General features: G+C 38.3%; 1 protein-coding gene and 1 long non-coding RNA gene across 3 annotated transcripts in view; one reads left to right on the top strand and one right to left on the bottom strand.

Annotated features, from left to right (window-relative positions):
• The window catches only part of LOC148130779 (uncharacterized), a 201,150-nt gene that overhangs the window by 176,571 nt on the left and 11,835 nt on the right, over positions 1 to 12,744 (top strand). The window lies entirely within an intron of this gene.
• MYOZ1 (myozenin 1) overlaps positions 1 to 12,744 on the bottom strand; it is a 36,618-nt gene that overhangs the window by 19,199 nt on the left and 4,675 nt on the right. The window contains exons 2-4 of one of the 2 annotated variants that reach the window (XM_026674256.2): positions 10,984 to 11,059; positions 6,873 to 6,965; positions 4,438 to 4,619 (exon numbers count right to left, since the gene is read on the bottom strand). In XM_026674256.2, coding sequence (XP_026530041.1) covers positions 4,438 to 4,619; positions 6,873 to 6,948 — 258 coding nt within the window. In that variant the 5' untranslated portion in view covers positions 6,949 to 6,965; positions 10,984 to 11,059. The remainder of the gene's footprint in view (positions 1 to 4,437; positions 4,620 to 6,872; positions 6,966 to 10,983; positions 11,060 to 12,744) is intronic. The other variant, XM_026674259.2, reaches the window with a different exon arrangement.

The raw sequence follows: 12,744 nt of genomic DNA on the forward strand, positions 1-12,744 counted from the left end.
TTAACTTGATCCAAACAAGATGGAGTGACTGTGAACTTTTTTTCTGTTAATTTGAAACCAATCAATTGTAAGACAACCCCAACAATAGTTCTTGATGGGATTGTGCTCCCCAAAGGGCATTTATCTAGGGTTTCTGCTGGACTCACAGCTACTGCTGGCGCAGCAGGTGAACAGGAGTGCTTTATCCCAGCTTTGCCTGGTGCACTAGTGCTAGCAGTCCCTGACACAAGAGAGACCCTGGCAACAGTCAATGACGCCCTTGTCATTCCTGTACAAAAGTGCTGTGAATGGGATTGCCTGTGAAGACCACCCAGGAACTTCAGCTGTATACAAGCATAGCTGTCATAGACTAACATGATAATCCCAGGCTTGTCACACAACATAGGAGCTGTGTTACTTGCCAGTTTGTTTTTGGGTGCAATTCAAGTACTAGTAATAACTTACACAATCCTAAATGGCTTGGGACCCAGATACCCAGAAATCCTTTGGTTCCAGATAGAAGCTGCCTACCCAAGATATGCCAGTAGAGAAAGTATGTTAAGACCCCCACAACAAGGTAAGGTGGAAGAAGGCTGAGAAGTGAGCAGTCACTACTGGAGTTCCCCTCCCATCACACTAACTTTCCCCAAAAATAAGTTCATGGTAACTACCGCTATTTAGGAAGTTGTTTAGGCAGGAATTTTTGGGCTGAGTTTTCAAATGAGGATGTGTATCTGCAACGTGAAGTGCATCATTGAGAGTCGTGTGCTCAGATTATTATTTTTGAACAGTTATTATATGTTTATTATTTTTAACTTACTGAGTTTTATTTTGACTAAAGAAGAAGGACTTGGCAAATAAATACCTTTTTCCTGTGGAAAGAAAATAATATTAAAGAAATAGTCAAAAAGAATATGGTTGTAAATGGGAGACAATATTTCCTGAGTCCCCCCAAAATCCATAAAAAAGTGGGTAGTTGCATAATTGTTGCATTGGATTGCCCCATAATGCCTTTAAAATCTGGCCTGGGGTCATGGTGTTGATGTCCATTTAGGTTGTGTGTTATATGTGGGTGAAAGGATTTTATCCTATAAGCAACTATTGTACTTCTCTGATTTTGTGATGTTTTTTGTATTCATTCACTTGAAAGCTACCCAGAATAATTCAGCAGTCAGGCAATCCAAAAATACATATTTTATGAATAAAGATAAAAAATTAATAAATTGCAAATATTTCAAAATGATCCATTATAATAATTCAGCATAAATATGATTTTGATCTACCAAAAAATGGCTATGCAGTACATCCCAAGATATGGACTGTAAAAACCTGGAAAGCAGCAGAGTTTATATGTTTTTGCCACAATCTTGGAGAGATTTACATTGATAAGCTCAGAATTAACATAATAGTAGAATAACAGAGTTAGAATGGACCTTGGAGGTCTTTTAATCCAACCCCTGCTCAAGCAAAAAAACCTGTACCCGTGATGGTGAACCTATAGCATGTGAGCTGCGAGAGGTCGCCCGGAAAAGCCCCATTGCGCATGTGCGCACGCCCCCTGCCAACCAGCTGATTGTCAGGTATCTGGCGTGCAGGGGAGACACGCACGTGGGAGATGTGCGTGCATGCGCAGAAGCATGCGGCATGCGAGGGGTTGCATGGGCATGTGCAAAGGCATGCGGTGGGGGGAGTTGCGCGCACATTGCATCATGGGTGCAGGCCTGCGGGAGAGAGCGCTTGCACTTTTGGCACACAACATGGAAAAGGTTAGCCATCACTGCCCTATACCATTTCAGTCAAATGGCTGTCCAGGCTCTTTTTAAAAGCTTTCAGTGATGGAGCACCCACAACTTCTGAAGGTGAGCCATTCCACTGGTGAATTGTTCTCACTGTCAGGAAATTTCTCCTTATTCTAGGTTGCTTTTCTCCTGGATTAGTTTCCACCCATCGCTTCTTGTCCTGCCCTCAGGGGCTTTGGAGAATAGCTTGGCTCCCTCTTCTTTGGGGCAACCTCTCAGATATTGGAAGACTGCTATCATATCACCCCTAGTCCTTCTTTTCATCAAACTAGACCTACCCAGTTCCAGCAACCATTCTTTATATTTTAGCCTCCATCTCCTTAATCATCTTTGTTGCTTTGTTGCTCTTCTCTGCATTCTCTTTCTAGAGTCTCAAAATCTTGAGACCAAATTGCAGTATTACAAGTGTGGTCTTACCAAGACCTTATAAAGTGGTACTAACACTTCACACTGCTGGCTCATGTTTGGTAATTGTCTACTAGGACTTTAAGATCCCTCATGAAATTACTGCTGTTGAGAATCTGTTCTGTATATTTGGTTTTTCTTGCTTAAGTGTAGAACCTTACTTTTTTCTACATTGCATTTCATTTTGTTTAGATAGGGTCTAGTATTCATGTTTGTCGAGATCCATCTGGATCTTGAGCCTATCTTCTGTGATGTTGACTTCCTGGCAGCTTGGTGTTGTTTGCAAATGTCATAAGTTTCCCTTCTATTCCCTCATCTAAACTGTTTATGAAGACATTAAAGAATATTTGGGCCTAAAAGAGAACCCTGCTTACTTCTGTCCATGTAGATCTAGTTCCATTAAGGTCTATATGTTGAGTGTGGTTTGTCAGCCAGTTACAAATCCATCTGGTGGTGATGCTGTCTATCCCACATTTTTCTACCTTACCAAGAAGTAGATAATCAAATGCCTTGTTAAAATCCTACTTTGTCAAATATCTTACTGAAATCCAAGTATACTATGTCAACAACATTTCACTGGTCCACTAATTTAGTTACTTTGTCAAATAATGAAATAAGATTTGTTTGGAATGATCTGTTTTAAACAAACCCATGTGGGCTTTATGTTATAACTTTGCTTGCTTGTAGGTGTTTGCAGATGTGTTGCTTGATTATCTTTTTCAGAATCTTACCAGGTATTAATGTCAGTCTTATTAGTCTGTACTTTCCTGGATCTGATTTTTTTCCCTTTTTGGAAGACGGAGCCACATCAGTCTTTTTCCAGTTCCCTAGTTCCCTGGTTCCCTGATGTTCCAAGATCTTTGAAAGATATAGTACAATGGTTCCAAGATCATGTCTGAACTCTGAGATGCAATCCATCTGGTCCTGATGATTTGAACTTGTCTAGAGTGGACAGGTGTTCTCTAATCACTTTCTTGTCTATTTTAATTTGAATTCCTAATCTGTCTTTTACAATTCTGTTTTGGGTAGCTTGGGCTATTTTTTCTCTTTGGGGTAAGCACAGATGGAAAGCAACTCTGCTTTTTCTCTGCTGCTTGTCACTTCCTTGCCCTCTTCTCCCATTAGTGGTTTGATTGTTTGACTTTTTTTTTGACTTTGACTTTTTCTTGCTTTTTATATGTTGAAAGAAATATTTTAAAATTATTTTTGACATTTGTTGCAAAGTTTAGTTCATTCTGTGCCTTAGCTTTCCTGACTTCATCCTTGCAATTTGGGATGTGTACAACTATTCTGCCTTCGTTATGTGTCCCTCTTTCCATTTTTTATACTTATGCTTTTCATCTTTCAATTTATCAGAGAAGGGAGGGAGGGAGGGAGAAAGGAAAGGAAAGGAAAGGAAAGGAAAGGAAAGAAAGAAAGAAAGAAAGAAAGAAAGAAAGAAAGAAAGAAAGAAAGAAAGAAAGAAAGAAAGAAAGAAAGAAAGAAAGAAAGAAAGAAAGAAAGAAAGAAAGAAAGAAAGAAAGAAAGCCAACCTCCCCTATATATTCCTATGGTTACTTCCACCAGGCCAAATAACAAGTTAAAAGAGGTCATCAGCTTAGAAGTGTCATTTATATTGATGAGTTTTTGATCGAAATAGGTCTGGTTTGTACAACATGCTAGTCACAAAACCCTTATTAAGGTTCACAGGGGCCAAGCTTAACAAATTATGTGGATGTGTCTGTTAAAAATCTCAACTTGATTAAATGTTGTGAAACACAATTATTTTGTAAAATTAATTTCTAATTCAGATAAAATTTGCATCTCTAAACCGACTGCAGTTTGCAGAAATGTTTCCTGACCTGCCAAGTTTTAAGAAAGTAAGAAGTTGTTTCGGCTGAACTGAACAATGTTTTGTCCCCACCTAATGTGGAAGATCCATGTATGATAAACAAAACAAAAACAAAAGCCATTTTTGTACTCCAGAAAGTATCGAACAAGAAAAAGAGGGAAAGACGAAAATCTTTCCTATAAAAATGCCAAATTTACTAGTTTCTTTCCAAAGGCAATTCAGGTCTTTAGAGCTACCAGTCAAAAGGTTTTATTCAGCTATTCCAACTTTTCCCTTTTGGGGATTTTATGGTATGGAAAAGAAGTTAAGAGTGGATTACAAATGGAAATTCTCTTTACATTTGCACTTATATTACCTAGATCCAGCCTGACAATAGAAATTCACTAGATCTAGGTCTATATTCCTGTGTCTGCTTGTACCTACCACAGAGTTGCTGGTAAAGGCATCAGGGTTGTTTTCATATATGAATTTCTCTACCCTCAGTTGACGAAGTTTAAACATCTTGGATCCCCTGTTGGTAAGGAGAGAGAGTTCTTCCAACATCACATCCCTGGGAATGCTGATCTTCTTCCCGAGGTTCAGCTTGGACCCTTCTTGTGGCATGACTGAAGGAATACAAGAAGAAACTATTATAGAAGCAGCAAAACTTACCCTGTGTTGCAATTCCTCAGCCAAGGCCACTAGATTTACGGTATATTGGACCCCCCAAAAATGTATTTGAAAGAATGGACATCAGGTTTTTGTGCTAGAGATGTAAACTTTTTTTGAGAGTTCATTGAGCCACATGATATGGTCATGTGATCATCTGATATCTTTTGGGAATCATGTTAATATATACTGTCTAAATAGATTTATGGGGTAACATTTAAATGTAAATATGTTAATGTGATATTGAATTATATGCCAAAGCTTTGGGATCTGACTGTTTATCAGCAGTTATGGTTGTATTGAGCCTAGGAAATGACGTGGGCAGTAAATACTGTATATTACTGTATATATATACTGTAAATACTGTATATTACAAAATTGGAAAAGTAATATCATTCTAGATATTAAGGATTTTGTTGGGAAATGGGTGATCTTCACATCCTCCTGGTGTTCTCAGGGCACTAGTTTACATCATGGTTTGAAAACCACTATACCGCATTGCTTACATTATTAAAGGCAAACAAAAGATCAATAAAACAAATTTCAGTAAGAAATTTTCAGAACTGATGCTTGAAACAACCTTGCAAATGAGGCTACACTAAAGTTTTTTAGTAGCTTTTTGAGTGATTTTCACTGTAGTCCAAACAAAGATGGGCAAATACATACTGGAAATTATAACCTGTGAACATCCCAACTCTTAGGGACATAAATTTCTTTCCTGAGCTCAATATTTTCTAAGATTTCATTTAACCTTCTGCCTCAATATATCTGATGGCTTGGCAGTAATCCTCCCTTTCTCCTCTTCCATCTCTGATTCTTATTACTGATCACTATATCTTATCCCTAACTTTCCCTGAAAAACCAGGCCAACCTGATTGAGCTCACTGAAACCTAGTGGGATGAAGGGGACATGTGAACATCTCCCTAATATTCAAGGTTATTAGGAATAATGTGTAGTTTAAGGAGTGAGAGCACTTAGGGATTGCATCTCTCTGATCCTGTTCAGCACTCTGCCTGATGTTGGGAATACTGGATATGATGTTGGGACATGAGATAGATTTCTGTGCTTTCCTTCCTCCAGAACAACCGTGTCCTAATTAAATTAATCAGATGGTCTAAGATAGTAAATTGAAAACTCCTGAGATTGGTGACTGAGAGAGTTTAACGTTCAGAACTGTCTTTTTTTTTTTTAACCTGCTTGAAGATGGAAAAAGCTATAAATTCCTGAATTCTCTGGGAGAATGGGAGGCATTCTTGCAGCGTTAACTGCTGATAACTATGTAAGTCTAAGTTTTAATTATTATGATTGAAAATTAACAACATTTCTTTCTTTCTTCTCCTCAACCAAATATAATTTTACTGACTCCTTTGCTTTCTATGGTGCTGAATGAAATAAGACAATTGACTTGATGATATAAAAGCAAATGACATAATATTAATAATGAAAATGCCTGAACTGATTTTCAGTGATGTTAATGAAAACTGCTTCCTGTGTTAAGTCAGTGTGATGTGCAACTTTTTAGGCAGCACACAGCCTATGCAACCGGAGTCTGCACAATCAGATAGCAGAGCTTTTAAAGTTCCCACCTATGATAGCTGAACCACCCATATTTTTAAGAATCTGACACACATTATTCAATTCTTCAAAAATGAAGAAATGAACATTTTACTGAGAACTTGAGATATAAATCTGAACTTTTTGAGGTGGGAGGTTTAGATCTATAAAATATGATGTTCCCCTACACATCCTAGTGGCAGAAATCTGGTGGACTTAATGTAAGGTCTTGATTCAATGATTCTTTGAAAGAGGAAACAATGCCTGCTGATCTTAAGTGTGTGATGTGATCACTTTTGAATGAATCCAGTCTTGAGATTATCATCAAGAGCAAGTGTCTAATCTTACATTTTAGCAAGATACTGGGGTAGATGATAGCCTCTCCAATCCACATACTGTTAAGGGAACTTTTACTTTTGTATTTTCCTTTGGATTTCAACCTCTGTTGGGAACAAATTACAGTGTGTTGCTCTTTGGCTATCACCATAATTTCCTTCTCCATCTCTTTGACTTATCAAAAACTGTAGTTCTACATATTATGTCAAAGTGTTTTCTCTGTCTGGGAAAATAACCTCGATGTTTTTTGTAAATCATTTCCTAGATATTAGGGAAGAATTATTGGAAAAGGAATGTGTGCTCATGGGGTATCTCTTACCTTCTTGGGTTAATTCTAAAATGAGTTTAGTAGGTTTTCTCTTCTTTTTGGGAGCTGGGGTTCCTGCAAGAGGCATGCTGTTCGAGGGGTTTTCTGTGTGAGAATGGAATAGTGGAATGAATCTGATTCTTGTAAGATGCAGATGCAGAACTAATGCTGTTTCAGGATGAAACAATTTTAAATTCCACATATCTATAGAAAAGGTGACAGCCACCTTTATGTCCCCAAACATAAGGACATAAAAGTGCATACAGACCTCCTCTGCATTTTCCCAGGCAAACCCATCAACAAAATTGCCCAGCATATCAAAGAGCAAAATCATTCTTCCCTGATCAGACCCAGTTTGGATTATTATATCCAATTCTGGGCATTCAAATTCAACAAGACAAATTGGAGAGTTTCAGAAAAGGGCCACCAGCACGATGAGTGGTCTTTAAACCCAACTCTTCAGGCTGCCACATGAAAGGGAAAGTTTTTCTTCAATTGAGATTTTTAAATTCAGACTGGGTGGACATCTGTCAATATGCAAGCTGTTAAATTAGATGACCTCAAAGGTCCCTTCCAGGATTATGATTGTATTAGATGATTTAAAGGTAATGCACTTATTGCAAGATCTTCCCGTGGCTGGCAGAATTAATTTGTTCCAAATCTAACATTGGCACTGTGTAACTCAGCTCCTGAATAACAGAATAATAAGAGTTGGAAGGAAATCTTGTTTGAATAGAACCTTGGATTGAATCACTTTGAAGTTTGGTAAAGTTCCCCTGTCTTTATTACTTTATTACTATCACTTCAAATTAAGGTTGAATTGAATACTCTCACATTAGTCTACTTGGCAGATTGTTTCTTAATTATGAAACTTAAATTATGAAGCCACTCTGCAAATTTATTTTCTCTCTTTTATCTATTATTGTATTATTGTAATGAAATTATACGGTGATGTTATTGTATCAATGTTTATCTTTCTGCTAGTTAGCCTGTTCTAATAAATTTGATCCTTAATTGATTTATCACACTCAGTCAAAATTTTCTATAAAACTACAGCAATGTTTTTTTATCGCACTATGATACACACAAGAATAACCATGAAGCGTCTACTGCTCATGCTCAAAATCAGAGGTAATCTACTTCTCAGTATAAATTGCTTTGATATGAATGTGGGAGACTTTTTGCATGCATATATTTCTTTTGGGCTTCTAGAGGCATCATTGGCTATTATTGAGATTATTGTATTAGATAAGACTTTGTCTGACCCAGTAGGATTTTATCATAAAAAATAGTAAAAAACCAAATCACTGCTTGATAGTGGTTGCTCCTGGGTGAAATAATAGTACACGCTCTGTTGCAGAGGTGGCATTCAGCAAGGTCTGACCAGTTCTGGAGAACCAGCAGTGGAAATTTTGAGTAGTTCGGAGAACCGGCAAATCCCACCTCTGACTGGAGATTTTGCAGTATATCCTTTCCCTGCCACGCCCACCAAGCCCCGCCCACAGAACCAGTAGTAAAAAAAAATTGAATCCCACCACTGCTCTGTTGCCTTTACTTTCTGAGGAGATTGTTCAGATGCCCAATGCACTTTTATTATATGAGGCAAAACTTCCTTTATTAGAAGAAAAAAGTGCAATGTATCATCACAGTCATTTAGAGTGGAAGGGTTAGGAAGTACTTGATCAAGCTCCCAATTCCAACTCCTATTTAGTACTTAGTATAATGAGTTTAGCCCAGTTTTCATAATGAAAACTGTAATGTAGCAGAACAGAATGAATAAGCCAGAATTGAAAGTCATATTTGCTTCTTGGATCATAGTTTCCTGTAACCTTCTTTGACATCGAACTGTACTAGCAATAGCATTTAGGCTTATATACAGCCCCACTGCACTTTACAGCAGTCTCTAAGTGGTTTACAATGTCAACCTGTTGCCCTCAACAGTTTTAGTCCCCATTTTATTGACCTCAGAAGGATGAAAGGCTGAGTCAACCTTGAGCCCCTCAGGATCGAATTCCAGACTGTGGGCAATGTTTAGCTTGCAATACTGCACTTTAGAGGCCACTGTGGCTCACGTGGTAAGACACTGGGCTTGTGCACAGTTGAGGTCAGCAGCTTGGCAGTTTGATTCCCATGAGTGAATAAACCGCGCAGGGACAAGAAAGGAACCTCTCCCAAATGCCTACCAGCCTTCAGGCATCCCGTGAGTAAAGATAACACCGCCCGAAAAAAAATCCTTTCCCAGAGGCAGGCAGCCACCTTGGTGATCCCTGGCTAACACGTGCCATACGCTAAATAAACCGCACTTTAACTGCTGCACTACCAGGGATCTTCTACTACTGGTGCTACATGAAAACTTAATCTCAAGGTATCCTAACTTGCCAATAGGAAAAGCAATGGGGGAAGGTAGTTGTCATTTATTGTCCCAGAGGTATGATATAGTAATTTGAGTAATCCAAGTATTATTAAAGGCATTTGTGATAGAATTGATAGGTGAGCTAGTCACAGTCCAAGACACATAAAATTCTACATGGACAATTAACATTTAGTAGGTAGAACAGAAAGTCATCATACTTAGGCAAAGGTTAGAGTTTCCAGTCTGTCAGGACATGCTGGTAGAAGGTAAAAGGATAAGCTGCCATAGAAAGTGTTCTGCAAAACCTGATCTATTGGAAATAAGACCTTGCTCATTTAGGTTCTCATACTGGTCTTACAGGGCAGAAAGAAGACAAGCTCCACTGTTTGAACTGTCCTGTCTCATCTACAGAGTAGTGAGGATCTAGTGGGCCACGGGGAGCTCAGGTTTATAAAAATATGCAGGATTCCAGCAGATGATAGGCATGCCTATCCAATCTCCAAAACTGGTGAGGAGGCTATTGGACTTTTGCTGGCGGTGGGGGTGGCTCTGAGTTTTCCTAAGACCTAGAGGCCAAAACACAGTGTAGATTCATGGGTTTTGAACTAGAACAGGGGTGTCCAACCTTGGCAACTTTAAGACTTGTGGACTTCAACTCCCAGAATTCCTCAGCCAGCAAAGCTGGCTGAGGAATTCTAGGAGTTGAAGTCCACAAGTCTTAAAGTTGCCAAGGTTGGACACCCCTGAACTAGAATAAACGTCTAGCTAGATTACTTGGTGAAACCACTGCAGAACATATGTAGCTTTCAGTTCCCTAAACTTTTTATGCTGGAAGGGGTGGAAATATTGGATATTGGTGTGGAAATTTGTGTATTTGTGTGGATATTGTTTTATGCTGTTTATCTGTTTATTTAGTTGTTAGCAGGAAGTCATTTCCACATGGGGTTTGGCCCTCCTTCCAAAGCAGTGCCACACCTTCTTATCCCTTACTGAGCTGCCAAAAAAAACCCTCAAAATTGGGGGGAAATATGTTTTTGCAATTTGAGATAGATGGTGGCTGGGAGTGATTAATTGTTCCATTGGTAGGGAGTCCTGTCAGTGATTGGATTCTGGCACGGTGCTTCCTCCTTTCCTTTGACTGCAAGGCCTCTGAAACTCCCTAGTGGCCTCACAGGAGACCCAAGAGCTGCTCTGAGTAGTCTGGCTGGCTTTCCTTGTCCTCACCCAGAACTAACATAGTGAAGCAATTTGGGAAGGGATGAAGTGGGGAAGACTGACTGCTTCATCCCTTATCATTGCGGGGAACCTCTCCCGCAATGGCTTCAGTGAATGCAGCCATAGGTCACTGAAAGAAGATTTCAGATGTCTTGGGGACTATTTGACAGAGAGCCCAGAGCTGTCCTCTAAGATGTGTGGCCATATGAATCTTCAAAGTAAAAAAAAGTCAATAGAATAATTATATTAAGGAAGGAATAGGTCACTGCAGAAAGAAATGGGAAATGGCCATCATCTATACACATAATAGAGAATGAATGAAAGAAAGGGGGAATAAATTATCCTGTTAACTTCAGTGAGTGAACAGAGGAACTGTTCCAAAGGAAATAGTAAAAATAGAGGGCTGTGGGGAAAAAAACTAAGGAAAATGTTTACTTGCATTGACTCAAACATTTTATTACTTTTGATGGTTTCTGGTCTTATAGACTTCATGGTGTTAAGACAAGGTTATAGGATTCCACTGATACAATAACTGACACAAGTAAGTAAACTTACCTGGAGATCTGTTGACCCTTTTTCAAGAGTTTGTTGATCAAGGATGATGTTACAAGTTTGTTTAGTAGAAATGCACCTGTGGAAAGAATAATAAACATATAATGGTACAGGAAAAGGTCCCTAAAATGACACTGTGACATTGAATAGAATTTATTCTGTGTATGTATTTTAGTTTATATAAGAATAAGAATGTGAAGTGTGACAAAATTGGAATTTTAGATTGTATCACCTGAACCGTACTTTGTTTTGTTTTGCTCTGATAAATTCCTACCTTGAGTGTTCAGCTTTTGGATATTATGTATAAAGAAAAAAACAGACAAGTGGATGGCATGAAGAGAAAGGAACTGGCAGATATAAAATGAGATTTAGGGAAGTGAATTTATTCAGACTTAAGCAGAGACAATGATGGTGGAAATATGATATGTAGTATCTTATATAATATTTCCATAATTCTTCAAATATTTGAATAAGATAGCCCTGCCTATTCTCCATCAACTGAAAGTCCACTCATAGAACATTATATAGAATCTCATATCCGTTTCTTCATTTTCATAATAGGAATGGAGAGGAAGGGGAAAGAGTGTTTCAAAATTATGACGAGCTTGGAAGAAGCAGTCAAAGCCAATTTGATGTTAACTGAAGCATGCATACAACATTGCCAGCAGAGCCACCGGCTTATTGACTTTCCCGCCAATCCTCATGGCTAAAAGGGAATACATTTAGAGTTAAGAATCTGTGGCTTCTTTCCTTAATATCTATGTTTGATCGGTCTTGAGACATCCCATGTGGATTTTTTATTTAAGGGTCTACAAAGACCTAAGTGTTTTACCTCATTGGTTTACCCCAAGAACCTTTCTCAGTAGCTCCCTATTTGCCAACCTCTTAGCCCAAATTATGGATGAGCTTTTACCTTAATTAAACAAGATATGCTGCCATCAACACAATTAAGTTGAGGAGCCAACAAAGAACATATTTCACTACTGACCTTTTTACTTATCTTCGCACAAGTATGTATACATTTAGAAAAAAAAGTAATTTTATCTATGGCAGAAGTCTAAAATGCAAAGATTCTGTTCTGCTTGCAGATAATGCAATAACCATTAGGCCAGTTGCCCAATGTTATATAATAGTGCATTCCATGCAATCAACATTATTTAGACTACAATGGTATACTATTCTACTTAAATCTTTGGGTTTTTATGCAATAGTCAACATAAGTATCTCAGTATGTTGTTGGTTAATAGCTACCCTTGCTTTGGTAGTTTTCTGACTTGTATTTCTATGCTTGTTTTTAATTATTTGTACTATTCAAACTGATGACATTTTCTGGGAAACCCTTCTACTCAAAGTAGTCCAGTTAGATTGCAATTAATAAATAGGGGACTTCTCCAGTAGCTAGAAATGTGATGTTGTTCTTGGTCCTGGAATGAGAATATAATCTCCTGGAAATACCATTCCAGGACAGAGAATAATAATCTTAAATTATATGAAGGCAGGTTCCAACTGAAGGTTATAAAAACAGTTGGACTTTTACCCAAGGAAGAGGTGCCTTCCTTGTATGTGAGGCTTTCAAGCAGAGACTGGACACCCATTGATCTGGGATGCTTTTGTTTGATTTCTGAGCCACGAGCAAAACAGGGAGCTTGGTGTCCAAAATGGTAGGAGTACCTTTGTGCAACTAAAATATGTGTGCCAAGAAAAACAGAAATAATACAGCAATTTACGAAATGATTTTTGGAGACTTGTACACAACAAAAAAAG

The sequence above is a fragment of the Notechis scutatus genome, chromosome 4, assembly GCF_049901735.1.
Source record: "Notechis scutatus isolate UNSWTSFEM ecotype Mainland chromosome 4, rNotScu1.2, whole genome shotgun sequence".
Taxonomy (NCBI): Eukaryota; Metazoa; Chordata; class Lepidosauria; order Squamata; family Elapidae; genus Notechis; species Notechis scutatus.